The 20,800-nt window shown below is 42.2% G+C and overlaps 1 protein-coding gene across 4 annotated transcripts in view; it reads right to left on the bottom strand.

The window, feature by feature from the left end:
* The window catches only part of LOC138737245 (delta(14)-sterol reductase LBR-like), an 82,696-nt gene that overhangs the window by 9,027 nt on the left and 52,869 nt on the right, over positions 1 to 20,800 (bottom strand). For all 4 annotated transcript variants that reach the window (XM_069887976.1, XM_069887977.1, XM_069887974.1 and 1 more), the window contains 4 exons: positions 11,876 to 12,070; positions 3,049 to 3,152; positions 1,333 to 1,458; positions 35 to 203 (listed from right to left, as the gene is read on the bottom strand). In XM_069887976.1, the coding sequence (XP_069744077.1) occupies positions 35 to 203; positions 1,333 to 1,458; positions 3,049 to 3,152; positions 11,876 to 12,070 (594 nt within the window). The remainder of the gene's footprint in view (positions 1 to 34; positions 204 to 1,332; positions 1,459 to 3,048; positions 3,153 to 11,875; positions 12,071 to 20,800) is intronic.

Genomic DNA, 20,800 nt, shown 5'->3' with positions numbered 1-20,800 from the left:
AGCACATATTGTCCAGACAGAGAAGCTCACTTACTGTTTAGAGCAATAATGGCCCAAGCCAAGGGCCAGCTCAGTTCATTTGGGTGATGCACCAGATAGAAAGCTTGGAGACTGTACACAAATGGTACCCAGACCAGATCACCAAATGCCAGCATGTACCCAAAGCCTTCATGCACAATATCTATGGTGGTCAGAATTCCTGCCTGCGTTCAAACAGCGAGAAGAACAAAGTGTGAACAGGATGGTAGAAGAGACAATATGATGCACCATCTCATCTTGTTCGAACGATGCACAGACAACAGACCCCAAAATAAAAAAAAAACAGTGGCACTGGCAGAGCTGCTGTCATAGCAGCACTGCCAGTGGTGTGGACCCACAGGGAGGAGGAGGAGGAGAAACACAGTGCTGCTCTGCAGGGTCCATCTGCCCAGTTCTAATGCTGATGGTTCGTACAGGCTTTACATGGCCTGTTTAGGAGTTTGGAAGTAAAATTCTCCAAATGTGAGGCCAGTGCCCAAGATGGCAGAACCTGTGCTCAACAGCAGCCATAAGGGGTTGCAGACTCCATGGAGAAGCAGGCCAGCACAGGGCACAAGAAATGGAGAGAACACCCCACCCCCCCCCCCCCCATCCCCACCGGAGAAGACCTTACAGGATGGTGGCTATGGCAGCGAACCAGAAAGGGACTCAGCAGATGAAAGACCCACTGGCTGTGAGCTGCTAGAGACTGGCTCGTATGAACCAGGTCTCGGAATCAGAATTTGAGAGGGTGCTGTGGTCAAGAAGGGCTCCCGAGAGCTCAAGCACTGAAAGCTTTGTGATCATGTCAGAGGTTTGGATCTGGAGCTCAGGTTGCCGATGGATCACACAAGAGTCTCTTTTGCTTCTCTTTCTTACTGTAAGGGGCACTGGACAATACCTCCAGGCAGACAAACATTAAAGTAAAATAAGTAGGTTACATTTTTGATGTATTATTACTTGATAATAAAAGGAAACTTGCATCGTTATTCCCATTGTATAAGGAACAAGCTGCCAAATGAGGTGTTGGTATAGGAAATATTCAGCGGGGTATAGGCTGAATGCTGGCTGATGGGGCAAGCTCAGGAAACCACCATGGTCAGCACAGATGAGTTGGGTTGAAGGGCCTGTTTTCATGCTGCATGTCTACAACCAAGTGCCAGCAGCCATTCAAACTGCAGAACAGCCAAGACAATCCTGACTTCACCCAACAACTGCATCCGTGTCAGTGTCAACCCAAATGCACAATTGGGGCTTGATGAAAACCCACTGGAGTATTCAGAGGGGCTCATGTGGACAGACCATAGAAGTTACCTCATTCCACAGGGCATCAAGTACATAGATCAGTTGAAAGCAGTTCACTAGGATCATTGCCAGTGAGGGAACCTCACGGTTCTGCAGCTTCATCTCAGCAAACAGCAAGCCCAAGTTCATGACAACCTGCAAAATTTTGAGAAACTCGGGTGAAACACGAAAATCTGTAGATGCTAATGGTCATCATCAGAATATAACCAATGTTTCGGCCTCCAGCCCATCCTCGAGGTACAAGTAAAAAGCAGGCAGGCACCGGCATTAAAAGTAAAAGCACAGAAACGATGGAGGAACTCAGCCGTGTTGCAGCGTTGTTCAAAGAAAGTACAGATATAGATAGTACTGGCATTTCGGGCCTGAGCTCTTCTTCAAGGCCTGAATTAAAAGGCTGGGGAGGGAGGAGTACAGACCAACAGACAAAAGATTCAGGATTGGATATGGATGGGATACAGGAAGGGTGACAATTGACTGAAAGGAGTTGTTTGGGGCTCTGTGGAAGCTGACCTGGGGGAAAGGACACAGAGGGAAAAGGAGAGAGAGAGAGAGAGATAGAGAGAGAGAAACACACACACAGAGCTAGAGAAAAGGAGACATAGGGAAAGATTATAGGGGGGTGCTAACAGAAACTAGAGAAGTCGATGTTCAGACAGAAGGTGAGGTGTTGTTGCTCCAATTTGGGAGTGGTCTCAGTCTGGAAGTGCATGAGACCATGGACAGATATGTCAGCAAGGGAATGGGACAGGGAATTGAAATGGGTGGCCATTGAGACATCCCCAAAATTGCATTGGAGAGCTGAGGTGCTCAGCAATATGATCTCCCAATCTGGTTTAGGGCATTGAGTACAAGAAGCAAGAGCTAAAAGTACTCAAGATGCTGGAGGGACTCACAGGCCAGCAGCATCCATAGAGAAATATTCAGTTAACATCGAGACTAAATTGGGAAGGAGAGATATACAGTTTATAAAGTGGAAAAGGGGCAGAGGCTGGGTAGGTGTTGGGATACTGTGCAGAAGAAGATGGGAGAGGTGGAGAGACGATGGGTGGGGGAGGGAGTGGAACCGGGTCGGCATGGTGTCACCTCAAAGTGAAAAACTCAATGTGGATGATGATGGGTTGAAGCTAATGCAGGAGGAGTGCGACGTGTTTCACTGGTGATGGAGGAGGCTGAGAACAGACAGGTCTTCTGTGTGGGACTGATACCTGGGAGTTCCAACTCCGAACGAGAGACACAGTGATGTGGCTGTCCAGTCTGTGCTTCTTCTCACCGAGGCCAAGCTGGATGCACTTGATGTAGTCGACAGGTGGATGAAGTGCACATGAAACTGTGCTTCACCTGGCCTGCATGGGACGTTAGGACAAACTTTGGACCTTCTGGGATTAGAGGGAAATGCCTCAGGAGGTGGAAGAGTGGGTGAGCACAGAACAGACCACGGTGGGAGCTGCTGCTACACAGCTCATTGGCACCAACCTCTAGTACTTAGTCCTGCCATTATAATTGGCTCAAGCCTTCCAATACTGTGACTTATCTCTGTAGAGGAGCTACAGAACTTCTAACCCCCCCCCACCCCCCACCCCCTGCATGTGCACACTCTCTCACGCAAACTCGCACTCTCCCACACACACTAAACCGTGCATACAATGGGAGAGCCACAAAGCATTCAGATCTCATTCAACATACCACAATGTAGTTTGTAAGTCTAGCCAGAAGCTTTAAACTCACCCAGCCCATCAAACCTGGGCGTAGCTCACAGAAGTACTTCAGATCAAAGTTTCTAATACGAGGATTTAATTCACGTCCATTAAAGAAGTCATAAACAAAACTACCTGCAAACCAATGCAGATGTTAAAAAGATTACAATGTGGCTGGTTTATAGCAGCCATTCTCAACGGGCTCATATCTGTAGCCATGGTCTGAAATCATCAAATATGGAAAACAAACAACAAAATCTGACTGCTTCCCAGGTGAAAGCTGTGGGTTATATTCCAGAGTTCCCTGCACAAACCTCTATGCTTCCAGTCCATAAAAGTGCTGGAGAAACTCAGCAGGTAAGGCAGCATCTAAAGGAAGTATCCAATGTTTCAGGCCTGAGCCCTTCATCAAGGTATTATACCTAAAAATGGTGGGACTGCCAGAGCTGCTATTACATCAGCACTGCTGCTGGTGTGAATCTGGGGAGAGTGGAGATGCTTTAAAGGGTTTGTTAAAGGAGTCAATGGTGTTTTATGTAAAATCCTGCGACCGCAGGGCCTGGGTCCAAGAAGGTAGTGGTGCCTGTGTTTGGCAGCCAACTTGAGGGATTGCGGACTCCAGGTGAGCAACGGACTGGTGCAGGGTACCAATAACAGGGAGAACACCTCCCCCGAGGAGAAGCAGGGGAAATGACCCCCAAGGATGGCGACCAATGAGGGGCTCTGCAGCTGAATGTCACACACAGGCAGCAGCTGCTGGCAACTTGAAGTCAAAGGACTCGCATGAAGATGTGGGCTACTGGAGACTGGCTCATGAGAACCAGGTATCAGAGCCTGGATTCTAGAGGGTGCTGAGGGCAAGGAAGGCTTCCGAAGGGCCCTGGGCACTAAAGGCTTCCTCATCGTGAAAGAAGTTTGGATCTGTACTTGGGTTGACGATGGTTTAAACTGAACTAGTCTTGTGTGGCTGCAAAGGCTGCGGGAATTCTGGAGGAAAATCCACAGACACTTGGTGACTCTGGGGGAAATCTCTTTTGTTGCTCTTTCTCTGGCTATAAGGGGCATGGGCAATGCTAATGCTAATGGTGCATTTTGTTTGCCTTATGGCAGACTAAATTTTAAAATTTAGGTTTACAGCACAGTAACAGGCCCTTTTGGCCCATGAGCCCATGCCGACCAATTGGTACATTTTTGAACAGTGGCAGGAAACCAGAGCATCCAGGGAAAACCCATGAAAACACAGGGAGAACATACAAACTCCTTACAGACAGTGCCAGATTCGAACTCTGGTCGCTAGCGCTGTAACAGTGTTGTGCAAGCCACTACACTAAAAGGCAATTTTCTGTAATATTACATTTCTATTTTATCACATGACAATAACTAGACCTGATCAAGAGACAAGCTTTTAATGTGGGAGGAAGCTGCAAAATGGAATCGAGGGAAGCAAAATGTGCTCTGTGCATTGCCTCAGTGAAACCATGGATAACAGTCGGCATGAGAAAAATAGACTGTCACAGATCATGAAAATCACAGTTCAATTTATATTTTGCTAAAGGGTTTAAAGTAAGTTAAGAGGAGGATCAGGATCTCTTATAAATAAAAAGCTTCAATATAATATTTTACAAACATACAGAAAAGAGAAAGTGATAATGAGAACTAAACAGAAGTACTATGTAGGTGAAAGAGCGCTTATGGTTCTTGCATGGCAATTAAAGACAGAACAAGCATCAAGAACAATTATTGCAACTAAAAATGATTCAAATTTAATTTCCTATAAACCTCAAAAAATCAATGATAATTTTAAAACAATTTTACTTCAAGTTGTATCAACCAGTGTCTTTAAAAGATGATACAGGTGCCTAATCTTTTATCCGGGATCGTTGGGACCAGATACCTGCCGTTGTTTGGAATCTTCTGGATTTCGGAATAATTTTGATTTCTGTCCCTTTAAGCCCGACCAAGTCACGCTGCCTCATCCATCCCCCACCTGAATCATGCTGTCATCTCTCTCCCCACCCCCACCCCTCGCCCGACCAAGTCGAGCTGCTGTATTTCTCTCTCTCTCTCCTTGCCCGACCGAGTCGCACTGCCGTCTCTCTCTCTCCCCCCGCTGTACCAGTGCCAAGAGGATGGCCCCCTTCTCAGCTCCCCTGTACTGGTACTGGGGGATTATGGGTAGCAACAATGGCTGTTGATGTTTGAGGGGGATAGAGTATTCATTGAAGATAGGGGAGATTCAAACAAGAGGACATGAGCTAAAAGTTAGGAGGCAAAAGTTTAAGTGTAACACAAGAGGGAGTTTCTTTACTCAGAGAGTGGTATCTGTGTGAAATGAGCTTCCAGTGGAAGTAGTGGAGGCAAGTACAATATTATCTTTAAGAAAAAACTGGATAGCTATATGGATGGAAAGGGTATGGAGAGTTATGAGCAGAGTGCAGGTTAGTAGGACTAGAAGAGTATGAGAGTTTCGGCATGGACTAGAAGGGTCATAATGGCCTGTTTCCATGCTGTAATTGTTATATGAGTAAAGCCATCTTCATATAGACTTATACCTTTATTAAATGTAGATTATAAAATAGTCACAAAAATGTTAGCAAATAGGTTGGCCAAATACTTACCAAAGTTAATAAATACGGATTTGTTTAAAAAAAGGAAGTCAGCAGGTAATGTGACTAGATTGATGAGTATAATACATTTGGCACAGAAAAAAGGAGATACAAGTGTTAGCAGTGGCTTTAGATCCAAAAAGCATTTGATAGATTAGAATGGGACTTTTTATTTAAAGTACTTGAAACATTTATTAATTGGATTAAAGCCTTATATAATGGACCAAAAGCCAAATTGGTAACAAATAGACAAGCCTCTGATTTTTTTCAATTAACTAGATCCAGTAGACAAAGGTGTCCATTGTCACCAGCTTTATTTATTTTAGCAATAGAACCATTGGCAGAACTGATTAGATCTGATTTGGATACTGAAGGTTTTAGAGTTGGTAGAGAGGAACACAAGATTAATTTATTTACAAATGATGTAATAATCTATTTGACGGAACCAGAAAGGTCACTTCGCAAATTATATTCAGATTAAAAGAATATCTATTAGGTAATTTCATGGAAATAAGCGACAAATTGACCAAATATCAAATCTCATTTATAAAAATAGCATTGGCGGTAGCAAAAAAATGTATCGAGATCACTTGGAAGTCCGACTTCCCTTTACTCATAGCACGATGGACTGCGGAAATGAACAGCTGTATACCTACAGAAAAAAAAATTACATACAACTTAAAGAATAAATGTGACACTTTTGTAAAGGTCTGGCAGCCATACCGGGACCAAATACAGTAATAAAAAAGGGTATAAAAGTAACTATTATAAATACAAAAATGTAGTTTCCCCAGCTATACTCTATATACTTAAAATATACGCAAGCTCTGACAGTGAACAGATCTGTATGCATGGGGGGGGGGGGGTTAGAGAGAGGGACTGTTTTGTTTTTGTTTGTTGGATTTGTGAGAAAAAGTTTAATATATTAATATTTAAAATGTTACTAAGTATATTTTTTGTAAAAAAATTAAAAGAATACAGAATAGTATCTGGTTAAAAAGCAAATTGGGACAAAAGTGAGGATATGCCTCTTACACACAGTGTAAAAGAGATACACAATTTAAATGGCCAGCAAATGGAATAAAATATTTAGGGATATGAATAGATAATAATTTTTAAAAATAAATTTGATGAAGATTTTAAAAAATGGATGGAAATACCTATAACTTTATTAGGAAGAATTAATTGTACAAATATCTTTCCTAGGTTATAATTTCTTTTTCAAACAATGCCTATATTTATCCCACAGAATTTTTTCAGGAATTGAATAAATATATAGGAAAGTTTCTTTGGAAGGGCAAAATATTGAGGGTTTCGTTAGAAAAAATAACTTGGAAATTTGAATTGGGAGGTTTACAACTTCCAAATTTTAAAAATTATTATAAAGTAGAACAATTGAGATTTCTTTCTTCCTTCTTTGAAGGAGAGAAACCAGTGTGGATTAAGATAGAGATGGATAAAATAAAGGAGATAAGGCCTGAAGATTTTATATATATAAAGGGGAAACTAGATTAGTAACTAGAAATAAGGATACTCCATTGTTATATAAATGAGGGCCTTGGTGAGACCCCACCTGGAGTATTGTGTGCAGTTTTGGTCGCCTTATCTGAGGAAGGATGTTCTTGCAATGGAGGGAGTGCAGAGGCAATTCACCAGGCTGATACCTGGAATGGCAGGAATGACTTATGAGGAAAGATTGCGCAAATTGGGATTGTACTCGCTGGAGTTTAGAAGATTGAGAGGGGATCTCATAGAGACATATAAAATTCTGGCAGGGCTGGACAGAATGGATGCAGATGGGATGTTTCCAATGGTGGGGGAGTCCAGAACCCGGGGCCATGGTTCGAGGATAATAGGCAAACCATTTAGGATCGAGATGAGGAGGAATTTCTTTACTCAGAGGGTGGTGAATCTGTGGAATTCATTGCCACAGAGGGCAGTAGAGGCAGGTTCATTAAATCTATTTAAGAGGGAATTAGATCTATTTCTTCAGTATAAGGGTATTAAAGGTTACAGAGAGAAGGTGGGGACGGGGTACTGAACTTTAAGATCAGCCATGATCTCGTTGAATAGCGGAACAGGCTCGAAGGGTCGAATGACCTACTCCTGCTCCTATCTTCTATGTTTCTGTGAAACATTTGAATAATATATGGAATAAGGTAAATTTTGAAATGGGAATGAGGAATTATGAGATACCCAAAATGCTACTGACTCAAAATAGATATTCCACTTACAATGAATAGCTGACTTTTTAATACTTGGTCTACTAAAGGAATTAGAATAGTGGATTGTCTTGAAGGGAGAAGTTTGATCAACTGAAAAATAAATATGGGATACAAAGTAATACAATATTTTGTTATTATCAGATAAAGGTATATTTATGGGATAAAATGGGTCCAACAATGTAATTGCCTGAAAGGAGTGAAATAGGAAGTTTGATTTGTAATAAATCTATTAAGAAGTTTATTTCAGTTATCTTATACCTTATTGCAAAAGGGAATACGAAAACAAGGAATCCAAAGATCCAGATAGCTATGGGAAACTGATTCAAATATTATTATTGGGGAGAAAAAATGGTTGGAATTGTGTCAAGATGGTGTGACAAATAGAATAAATGTTAAATATAGATGGGTTCAGTATAACTTTCTACATCAATTCTATCTTACCCCACAGAAATTACATAGACTGAATTCAGTTTTAGGGGTAATCAAGAGACAGGCACTTTTTTTTTACCCTACACTTGATCATGTCCAAAATTTAGACTTATTTGGATGGAACTAGGAGCATTTTTAGAATGGGTAACTAAAGTTAAATTTCCTCGAGATCCAATGCTTTTCTTATTAGGTAATATATCTGGGACAAGGCCAAAACTGGAACTTAATACGTTTCTAAAGGAATTTGTCAAAATTGCATTCACAATCGCAAGAAAATATGTAACAGTGACATGGAAATCGGATTCATGTTTGGGAATGGACAGATGACATGCTGAAATACATAGGTGTTTCTTTGGCTTGGCTTCGCGGACGAAGATTTATGGAGGGGGTAAAAAGTCCACGTCAGCTGCAGGCTCGTTTGTGGCTGACAAGTCCGATGCGGGACAGGCAGACACAGTTGCAGCGGTTGCAGGGGAAAATTGGTTGGTTGGGGTTGGGTGTTGGGTTTTTCCTCCTTTGCCTTTTGTCAGTGAGGTGAGCTCTGCGGTCTTCTTCAAAGGAGGTTGCTGCCCGCCAAACTGTGAGGCGCCAAGATGCACGGTTTGAGGCGTTATCAGCCCACTGGTGGTGGTCAATGTGGCAGGCACCAAGAGATTTCTTTAGGCAGTCCTTGTACCTTTTCTTTGGTGCACCTCTGTCACTGTGGCCAGTGGAGAGCTCGCCATATAACACGATCTTGGGAAGGCGATGGTCCTCCATTCTGGAGACGTGACCCATCCAGCGCAGCTGGATCTTCAGCAGCGTGGACTCGATGCTGTCGACCTCTGCCATCTCGAGTACTTCGACGTTAGGGATGAAAGCGCTCCAATGGATGTTGAGGATGGAGCGGAGACAACGCTGGTGGAAGCGTTCTAGGAGCCGTAGGTGGTGCCGGTAGAGGACCCATGATTCGGAGCCGAACAGGAGTGTGGGTATGACAACGGCTCTGTATACGCTTATCTTTGTGAGATTTTTCAGTTGGTTGTTTTTCCAGACTCTTTTGTGTAGTCTTCCAAAGGCGCTATTTGCCTTGGCGAGTCTGTTGTCTATCTCATTGTCGATCCTTGCATCTGATGAAATGGTGCAGCCGAGATAGGTAAACTGGTTGACCGTTTTGAGTTTTGTGTGCCCGATGGAGATGTGGGAGGGCTGGTAGTCATGGTGGGGAGCTGGCTGATGGAGGACCTCAGTTTTCTTCAGGCTGACTTCCAGGCCAAACATTTTGGCAGTTTCCGCAAAGCAGGACGTCAAGCGCTGAAGAGCTGGCTCTTCCTCGAGAAAATTACATACAGTTTAGGAAATAAATCTGATCCTTTTTTAAAAAATATGGTGCCCATATGACTTTATGAGTTATCCCCTAAACCTCAGAGAACCTCATCAACTCTTTGGAATTAATACATGTTTAATGATGTAAAGGCAAAACTTGACTGAATGTATTGAAATTTTATTAACTAGATGTCTTTTTTTCTCATCTTTCTTTTTTCTGTTTTTTAAAAAATGTTCTTTGGGGTTATTATTATTTTGGGGGAAGGCTGGGAGGGGTTGGGGTTATATAATACCATGTATTACTGATTTGAGATGTATGAAGGAAATTTTCTGTATGTGGATATTAATGCATGTATGGAAATTTAAATATTAAAAAAAGACAAAAGTAAGGAAACAGTAATAGAACATTCTAGCACAGTACTGGCCCTTCAGCCCACAATGTTGTACTAATCTCTATAAACACTCAAAAATCTAACCCTTCCCTCCCTCAAACTCATAACCCTCTTTTTTCTTACATCATGTAAATGTCCCTATTGTACCAACCTCCACCACCACCCCTACCAATGCACTCCAGGCATCCACAACACTCTGTGTAAAAAAAAACCTATCCCTGATGTCTCCCCAAAATTTTCCTCCCCTCACCTTATAAAGCCTGGGGGATGATGTTTCAAGATTAAAAGGATTTTGCAGATAACTATGGAGATAACAGGGAGCACGTTCCTAAACACACCTCAGCTATTTTAGAGTGCAACTTGGAAGATTTTTTCACATTTTCTTAATTTTTTTTACATTTTCATAATGCAGTATCAAAACCTTGCAGATTCTGAAAATCTGAAATGAAAACAGAAAATGCTGGAAACTCTCAATAGATCAGACATCTGAGAGAAACAGAGTTCACTGTTTTGGATCTGAAACTGAGATGTTTTCAATACTTTTTCCTCACTTTCTGACAACTATGAACTATTTCTCATTCAGCAGTTACTGCCTGGAACAATGTGCACTGGACTTGTGCACCTCTTCTCCTTAACCAGTCCTAATCAAGTGGTCAGCAGTGGAGAGGGTCAAAAATTTCAGGTTCCTGGGTGTCAACATCTTTGAAGACCTATCCTGGAGCTACTATGTTGATTCAATCATGAAGAGGGCTTGTCAGCAGCTATATTTTATTAGGAGCTTGAGGAGACTTGGTATGTCACAAAAGACTTTTGCAAATTTCTACTGGCGTAGCGTGGAGACCATTCAACTGGTTGCATCACTGTTGCATCACCAATGCACAGGAGGGGATTGTAAACTCAACCTGTGTCATCAAGGGGATCAGTTTTCACTGTACTAAGGACAGCTATAAAAGATAGTGCCTTAAGAAAGCAGCCTCTCTCCTCAAGGAGCCTCACTACCCAGGGCATGCCCACTTCTCACTGCTACCTTTAGGAAGAAGGTACAGAAGCCTGAGGACACACATTACAAAAACAGCTCCTTCCCCCTCCATCATCAGATTTCTGAAAAGACAATGAACCACAGACGCTACCTCACTTTTCCCTCTTCTTTGCACTACTTACTTATTTTTCTAAATCTTGTATTTATGTAATTGTAATTTTATAGTAATTTTGCACCTTGTTCTGCACCATACTGCTGCCGTGAAATTACAAATTTCAAGACATGTTCGTGGCAATAAACCCGATTCTGATGAAATCTGGGTTGAATGTATTGCATTTGCTACACAAATCTTATCCATTAAGGAATAAAATGAAGCAGAATTCTTCCACACAACAAACCATTATGAATATTTACAACTGCCTAATCCAAGTGACTGTTCAAGCAGCATTTAAGAGTTGGGGGAGGACTGGAAAGGTTTCAGTGGAAAGGTGGACAAGTAAAAAATGAAGTTTACAGACATTCTGATTACAATTTACACTAAAATTCTGGAGAAACTCAGCAAGTCATGCAGTGTTCTTTATGTAGCAAAGATAAAGATACATGACCAACATTTTGGGCCTGAGCCCTTTGTCAAGGTATGAGCAAAAAGCAGGCAGACACCTGAATAAAATGGTGGAGGGGCACAGATCCATGGGCAAGAGGGACAGGGGTCGGAGCACAAAGAGAAAAATGTTGAGAAGTGATGGAGTAAGGGATAGCTCTAGATGGAGAGGGAAGGGGATGGGAAGATGGAGGATAGAGACAGAGGTATGGGGAAGAAAGGGAGATAGGAGTGGTTGAACAGAAACTGGATGATTCCTCCCCCCGCCATTGAAAAGGAGACAGAACTATTCCAACCTTTGTTCAACTAACAATCACTTACCAGAATTTCCTCCAGGTGCCAGCTCATCAGCAGGAACACGCCAGGAACGCACATACAGGTAAACACTGAGCACAGAGGCAAACAGAATGGCAGAGACTGCCAGTTGCAGCAAGTGACCATGGATGTAGCCCAAATTCACCTCATTGTACAGAGCAACTCCTAATGCCACTGTGCACACCAGAAAGGCATAAAATGCTGGAAGAGAAAGTGGACAATACATGTAAAGTTACACCAAAGGATTGAACACATTGAATTTCCATCATTTACCCATGTGATATCCACGTTAGGATTGGTCTGCACTCTCAGGAGATTCTATGAGTACACATGAATAAGATGGTGGTGCCCATGTTAAGCAGCAGCCACGAGGGGTTGCACACTCCACTACAGGGTGGTGACCACGGCAGCGGAAGAGTAAAGGGCTCAGTGGCGAAAGACCCACACAGGTTGCGGGCTGCTGGAGACTGGGTCATGGGAACCAGGGATTAGAGAGGTTGCTGAGGACAAGAAGGGCTTCCAAAGGGCCTTGGGTGCTGAAGGCTTCCTGATCGTGTTGGCAGTTTGGACCTGAGCATGGGTTGCAGATAGATCAAACAGGAGCCTGTGCAGCTGCAGGTGGCACTGGAGGCGAATCCATGGTCACTCAGTGACTGATGAGATTCTCTTTTGCTTTTCTTTCTCTGATTGTTAGGGGTACCGAGCAATGCTAATGGAAACTCATGGTTTGCTTTACAGCAGGTAGAACTTGAAGCATATAATGTACTGTTATATTCTATTTTCACTGTGCTACTACGTGACAATAAAAGGAACCTTTTGATAATGCATTCTGGTATATTATTAGCAAAATTTCCACTCTAATTTCAAATATTCACTGCAATCAATTCAATGTTTCTCTTCTATACTGCTCCTGGAGCAGCTTCAGACTATTCAGCAGATTATTTTGACTAGCAGTAAAACTAGTAGTCAACCACTTAAGGATAGAGTGCAACTGTGCAAGAGACAGAGGATGGTGATAAAATGTACTCAGGAACAAGGAACTTGGAAGAGTATTTAATGAAGTGAGGAACTAGCCAGCGGGGGTGGTTTGAAATAATTTCTAATGAGCACATGACCTTGTATTCACACAAAGTACGATTTTCATGGACACTGCAGAAATCATCCTCTGAACTTCAAATCCATCACTTACAGAGGGACAGTTACCGTAATGGTTGGCTCGCACTATTACAGCCCCAGTTACCCAGGTGCATGTCTGCTGCTGTCTGCAGGGAGTTTGTACATTCTCCCTGTGTCTGCATGGGTTTCCTCTGTGTGCTCCAGTTTTAACCCACCCTTCAAAAACATTTGGGGTTGGTGTATTTGGGGAATCCAAGTGTGTGGGCCGGAAGGGCCTGCACGTCTAAATTTTAAAAATATTAAATTATTTTACAGTGTAGTGAGGTTGAAGCCTAGGGAAGACAACATTTCTGTTATCTCAAAGCACCTCTTCTTGGTTCAGAACTCTTGCCACTGGTTACGGTGATGAAAGAGTTGCCAAAAGATATGCAAGTGTGGCCAAGGAAGGTCATTACCATGGACACCTTCCAGCCCCATCACTGCTCGGCACAGACGTCTCTGTTTTAACACACTGCTCAGGTGGGCACCCTCACAATATGCATTGCTGCACCACTATGATCTCTACATTGTAAGTCTGAACAAGGTAACTATGATATCAACAGCCACCATCAAATCCTTGTGCTTACCCACTTGGTGATATCCAAAATTTGGTTAACTGAAAAGTTCAATTATCCAAACCTTTTTATAAAGTTGGAAAAGAAAATTCACCCAACGTGCTCATGTGGGACTCTGACACATTGTTAGCACCAATTTGGTAACAACAGAGCTCAGAACCAGCTGGGAAGACAGACACTGAATGGCTGGATGCCGACTCAGAGAAGCAGGCTGAAATCTTGAGCCATCAGAGAGCAATTGGAGGAAGTCAGCAGGTATGGAGAAAAGTACTGTAATAGAACTATAAAACATTACAGAATAGAAAACAGGAACTTTCCCTAAACATTTCCTCTTTCACTTTTAACTCAGGTCCTCAGGTTTGCATCTCACCAAACTTCAGTGCAAAAAGACTACTTGCATTTTTTCTGTCTTTACCCATCCTAATTCTGTATACCTCTATCAAATCTCCCCTCATTCTTCTATACTGCTCAAATCTTCAAAACATTTCTATTTCTGCCTCATTTCAAAGAATGAACCAATTTTTGGGAGATTTACAATTTTACATGGGCATACCTTTCCAAATAGTGCAAGAAAAAAAAACACAGAGCAATTAAGAACCTGATAATTAAAACAGGGTGATAAGCAGTCAAGAGGAAGTTCATTGTAGATTCTGTGAACCAGCGACTGTGTCTATAGAATCAAAATAAAGAATTCCTGAGCTCTAATTTAAAAAGGGTGATGAGGACATTTTAGAAACATGGTCAACATTTACCAATTTTAAATTGAAGAATTGGCCAATTTTGTGGAAACAAGAAAGGATCTAGGAAGATGTATTGTTTTTCAGCGAGGATGTGTTAACTACCGTGTTTGGAGGCATATAAGACCGACGGGTACATATGACCCCCCCCCTCCCAATTTTAGTGTGATATTTCAGGAAAAATTTGTTTTAGTGTATTTTCCTCATTCAATTTGCTCGGGGGGTCCTGTTGCTTGCTTCCTCCTGTCGCTCACTCCCTCCAACAGTGCTTTGAGGGGAGCACTGGGCCTCATTGAACAAAGCCTGATCATCGAGGCACAGTGCTCCCTTCAAAGCACTGTGGGAGAGCGCAAGTGAGTGACAGGAGGGAGGGGGAGAGAGAAAGAGAGAGTGTTTGTGAGAGAGAGAGAGAGAGAGAGAAGAGAGAGAAGAGAGAGAGAGAGAGAGAGAGAGAGAGAGAGAGAGAGAGAGAGAGAGAGAGAGAGAGAGAGAGCTGGCAGAAGGAAGGAGGGAGAGAGCAAGCCTTCTTACTAGGGGAAGTGAGTGGCAGCAACTCCAGAAAGCACGGGTGAATAGTTTGAGCACCTTCCTCCTGTTGCCATCTTGAAAAATGGTAGCAGCAAAATGTCACCTTCGCATATAGGACCCAGGGTAATTTTTGAGGTGATTTTTTTGGGAGGAAAAAAAGGGGTCCTATGTGCTGTCAAAGTGGATGCCTTCAAAGACAAAATTTTGAGAGTGCAGAGTTTGCATGTTCCTGTTAGGATTAAAGGCAAAGATAACAGGCACAGGAACCCTGGTTTTCAAGGTACATTGGGAATCTGGTTAACAAGAGGGAGGTGTACAGAAAATATAGGCAATAAGGAGCTAATGAAGTACATGAAGAGTACAGAAGATGAAAGAAAATAGTTAAGAAGGAAATCAGGAAGTCAAAAAGAAGACACGAGGTTGTTCTGGCAGATAATGTGAAGGTAAACTCGAAGGGTTTCTACAAGTATATTAAGAGGAAGAAGATAACAAGGGACAAATTGGTCCCCTAAAAGATCAGAGTAGTCAACTATTTATGGAGCCTCAAGTAATGGGGGAGATCTTAAACAGTTTTTTTGTATAAGTATTTACTCAGGAAATTGGCATAATGCATAAGGAAGGAAGGGAAGCAAACAGAAGGGTCATGGAACATAGGAGATTAAGGAGGTGGAAATGCTTGCTGCCTTACAGCAAATAAAGGTAGCTAAATACACCAGGCTGGATATGATATTCTCTCAGACCTTGAGGGAGACTAGTGTATAAATTTCAGGAGCCCTGGCAGATATATTCAAAATGTCCTTAGCCACGGGTGAGATGCCAGAAGATTGGAGGGTAGCTCATGTTGTCCCGTTGTTTAAAAAAGGCTCCAAAAATAAACCATTTAATTATAGGCCGGTGAGCCTGATATCAGTGGTAGGTAAATGATTGGAAGGAGTTCTGAGAGATAGGATATATAGGTATTTGGATAGCCATGGGCTGATTAAGGACAGTCAAAATGGCTTTGTGCATGGCAGGTCATGTTTAATGAATCTTGTAGAGTTTTTCGAGGAGGTTACCAAGAAAGTAGATGAAAGAAAGGCTGTGGATGTTGTCTACATGGACTTTAGTAATGCCTTTGATAAGGTCCCACATGGGAGGTTAGGACAAAAGGTTAAAACACTAGGTATCATGGTGGTAGTGGATGGTTGCTTCTCAGACTGGAGGCCTGTGACTAGTGGTGCCTCAGGGATCGGTGCTGAGACCATTGTTGTTTGTTGTCTACATCAATGATCTGGATGATAATGTGGTAAATTGGATTAGCAAGTTTGTTGATGACAACGATAGGAGGTGTTGTAGACAGTAAGGAAGATTTTCAAAGCTTGCAGAGAGATCTGGCCAACTAGAAGAATGGGCCAAAAAATGGCAGATGGAGTTTAATGTAGACAAGTGTGAGATGATGCATTTTGAAAGAGCAAACCAAGATAGGACATACACAGTAAATGGTAGGGCACTGAGAAGTGTGGAGGAGTAAAAGGGATCTGGGACTACAGATATATTGTTCCCTGAAAGTGGCGTCATAGGTGGATAGGGTTGTAGGAAAGCTTTTGGCATCTTAGCTTTTATAAATCAAAGTATTGAGTACAGGAGTTGAGATGTTATGTTGAAGTTGTTTAAGACATTGGTGAGGCCAAATTTGGAATATTGTGTGCAGTTCTGGGTGCCCAACTACAGGAAAGATTCAATAAGATTGAAAGAGTGCAGAGAAGATTCACTAGGATGTTGCCAGGTCTTCAGGAGTTGAGTTACAGGGAAAGTTTAAACAGATTAGGACATTATTCCTTGGAGCAAAGAAGAATGAGGGGAGATTTGATAGAGGTTTACAAGATTAAGAGAGGTATAGACAGGGTAGATGCAAGTAGGTTTTTTCCACTTAGATTGGGGGAAATAAATAACAATTACAGCACGGAAAAAGGCCATCTCAGCCCTTCTATACCGAACCAAGTACTCTCTAGTCCCACCTACCTGCACCTTGCCCACAACCCTCCATTCCCTTCTCATCCATATACCTATCCAATTTTTCCTTAAATGACAAAATGGACCTTGCCCCCACTACTTCTCCCGGAAGCTCATTCCATACAGCCACCACTCTCTGAGTGAAGAAGTTCCCCCTCATGTTACCTCTAAACTTTTGCCCCTTAATTCATGACCTCTTGTTTCAATCTCTCCTACTCTCAATGGAAAAATCCCTTCCACATCAACTCTATCTACCCCTCTCAATCTTAAATACCTCTATCAAATCCCCCCTCAACCTTCTACGCTCCAAGGAATAAAGACTAATCTGCTCAATCTTTGTAATCTCGATTCTGAAACCCAGGTAACATTTTCGTAAATCTTCTCTGCACTCTTTCTACCTTGTGGATATCCTTCCTATAATTTGGTGACCAGAACTGCACACAGTAGTCCAAATTTGGCCTCTCCAATGCCTTGAACAGTCTCAATATCACCTCCTAACTCCTGTATTCTATGCTTTGATTTATAAAGGCCAGCACACTAAAAGCCTTCTTCACCACCCTATCCACACGAGATTCTACCTTCAGGGAACAATGAACCATTATTCCTAGATCTTTCTGCTCCACTACATTCCTCAATGCCCTCCCATTTATCACACATGTCCTGTTTGGATTATTCCTTCCAAAATGAAGCATTTCACACTTCTCAGCATTAAACTCTATCTGTCAGCTTTCAGTCCACTCTTCTAAACAGTCTAAATCCTTCTGCAGTTTATGAAAACCTTCTTCATTATCCACAATTCCACCTATTTTAGTGTCATCTGCATATTTTCTAATTCAATTTACAACCCCATCATCTAGATCATTAATGTAAATGACAAACAGCAAGGGACCCAATACAGATCCCTGAGGCACACCACTTGTTACTGTCCTCCAACCTGACAAACAGCTATTTACTATTACTCTCTGGCATCTCCCTTCTATCCACTGTTGAATCCATTTGACTCTCTCAAAGTTAATACCTAGCGCCAGAACCTTCCTCGCTAACCTTCCGTGCGGAACCTTACTGAAGTCCATATAGGTAACATACAAAAGGTCATAGTTTTAAGCTGAAAGGGGAAAGGTTTAGCAGGAACATTAGGGGAAAGTTTTTCACTCAGAGTAGTGGTGTAAGTGTGGAATGAGCTTGATCTTGATTTTTAAGAATAAATTGGATAGATCCATGGATGGGAGAAGTCTGGAGGGTTAAGAAATGGGAGCAGGTCAGTGGGACTAGTGGAATAGTGGTTGGCACAGGCTAGAAGGGCTGAATGGCCTGTTTTCTGTGCTGTAGAGTTTTATGGTTCTAATGCTGAAGGTACAAATGGATAAACACAGAGCTTTTAATCATAAACACCAGCTCGAGCTTCTGGTAATGAGCTGAAGTTCCCTCTCCTGACTGCTTCCTGGAGTCACAGCTATTTTAATGCAAAGAATATCACTAGTAAAGTAGAACTCAAAGCTTTAATACAATATTGTTGTCATCACTGAGACATGATTGAAGGATGATCAGGACCCACGCTCCCCAGACACTCAATCTCTCTGAAGGGACCCCCTTTTGCTTCTATTTCTCCTATTAGGGGCACCAGGCAATGCTCATGGTGACTTTTGTTTGCCCTACAGCAGAAAAAAGTTGAAGTACAGCAAAACCCATGGTATTCGGCACCTTTGGAGACAGGTGCAGAAATGGGCAATTCAGCCCATTGAGTCTATCCCACCAATCATGAGTTGATCCATTTTCCCAATTCGCCCCACTTCCCAGCCTTCTCTCCCCATGACCTTTAATGCCCTGGCTAATCAAGAATCTATCAATCTGGGAGAGGTCACGTGATGGAGTAGTGGCTGGTCGAGAAAAACAGCCCTCTCCAGGAAAATAGGAAAAAAGTTAGGGAAAAGCAGAGCATAACAAAAATGGAGTATAAGAAATAGAAGATAAAGATACAGAGAAGAGAAAGAAGATGGCTTCCAAGAAGGAGAAAGTAAGAACAACTGGAAAAAAAGTAAAAAAGTCGCCGGAGAAGAAAGAAGGCCTTTCTTACCTGCAGGAAGGAACAGGACGCTGTGGTGACGAGGAGCGCCCGACCCTCGAGGTCAGTGCCTGCCCTGCAGAGTCATGACCCACCAGCCGGTGCACTACAAAAATGGTTCTCGGAGCCAAACAAAAGTGCGCAGTGCGCAATCAAAGGAGAAAGAATACACCAGCGGGAGGGGGGGCTCAGCTGAGGAGCTGGCTGTCACAGTGCGGGCAGCTGAGGGACACCCGACACCAGGGCTCTCAGCTGGAGGATAAGGAAGACAGCAGAAGAGGGAGCGACGAAACAGATGTGGAAGACAAACAGAGGAAAGATCAACAAGAAGACCAACGTCAGGAAGCACAACAGACGAGCAGCCCAGAAGGGGAGGAACAGCAACAAGAGGCCCATCAAAAAGAGGCCCGACAAAGAGACACAAGCAGCTCATCAGGAAAAACAGAAGAGACACAGATATAAAGAAGAGAAGAAGATACAAACACAGGTACAGACACAGAAGAAGAGAAAGAAGAAGACCAAGATCTTCACAGAGAAATAGAAGGTAAAACTGATGGACAGAATATAGATAATGTGTTTTTTGAAGAACAAATGAGATCATTAAAAGAATGGTTAGCATTAGAGTTTAATGCAATTAAAAGGAAAATGAAAAGAGCAGAAGATAAAATGTAAAGTTTAGAGCTGGTCATGACGTGAAGGAATTTATAAAAGGATGGATCCCGAAGGTCCTGGGAACGACAGAAATGCAGGAAGAAATGGAAATAGAAAGGGCACACAGAGCATTAGCTCTGAAACCACAGACACATCAAAAACCAAGATCCATTTTAGTAAAAGTTTTGAGATACACGACAAGAGAAAATATACTGGAACGGGCAAAGAATAAAATTAGAGAAGATAATAAACCAGTGGAATACAAGGGTCAAAAATTTTTTTTTTTTTACCCAGACATAAGTTTTGAACTCTTAAAGAGGAGGAAGGAATTTAATACAGTGAAATCGACTTTATGGAAAAAAGGTTACAAATTCATATCAAGACATCCAGCCGTGCTTAAAATATTTATACCCGGGGAGCAAAACAGACTGTTCTCAAATCCAGAGAAAGCACAAGAATTCGCAGAACATTTGCAGGACAGGAGAAGAGATGTAACAAAAATGAAGAACGGCGATAAAGTATATATAAAGATGTAAAAACAATATATATGGTACGAACTAAAGAGGGAAAAGAAAAGGGAAGGAAGGGAGTAAGGGGGGAAAAAGAGAGAGAGGATTGTTATATGTGTTTAAAAAGAAGTGTTTTCTGGAGAGGGCTGGGTGGAGGGGTAATAACCGTCACTGCAAAATCAGTTGACGCTGCGAACAAGATCGCAATCCAAATGAAAAGGGGATATGTGGTTGCCCAGCAAGGGATATGGGGGCAACTTAATGCCAACTTTTGGCACTAAGGTATTAGTGGATGTGGGAACTGTGGGGGTACTTTATGTCTTAAATGTGTTGTCGTACATTAAGTATAATAAGAGAAAACTAAGAGATGAAAATGGGGAAAAGAGGGATGGAGGTGGCAAAGAGGTGTATGCAAGATATAAGATGGCCATGTTGAACTATATGACTATAAACGTTAATGGAATACATAACCAAATTAAAAGGAAGAGGCTACTAAATTTATTGAAGGAAAAAATAGATATAGCATTTGTGCAGGAAACCCATCTAACTGAAGTAGAACATAAACTAAAGAGAGACGGGGTAGGACACGTAACGGCAGCATCCTATATTTCAAAAGCTAGAGGTATAGCCATATTAGTTAACAAAAATGTACCAATCAAAATAGAGGAGGAAATAATAGATCCAGCAGGGAGGAATGTAATGATAAAGTGTCAGATATACTC

This window comes from Narcine bancroftii, chromosome 6, assembly GCF_036971445.1.
Source record: "Narcine bancroftii isolate sNarBan1 chromosome 6, sNarBan1.hap1, whole genome shotgun sequence".
Lineage (NCBI taxonomy): Eukaryota > Metazoa > Chordata > Chondrichthyes > Torpediniformes > Narcinidae > Narcine > Narcine bancroftii.
This window is presented reverse-complemented; position numbering and strand designations above follow the sequence as displayed.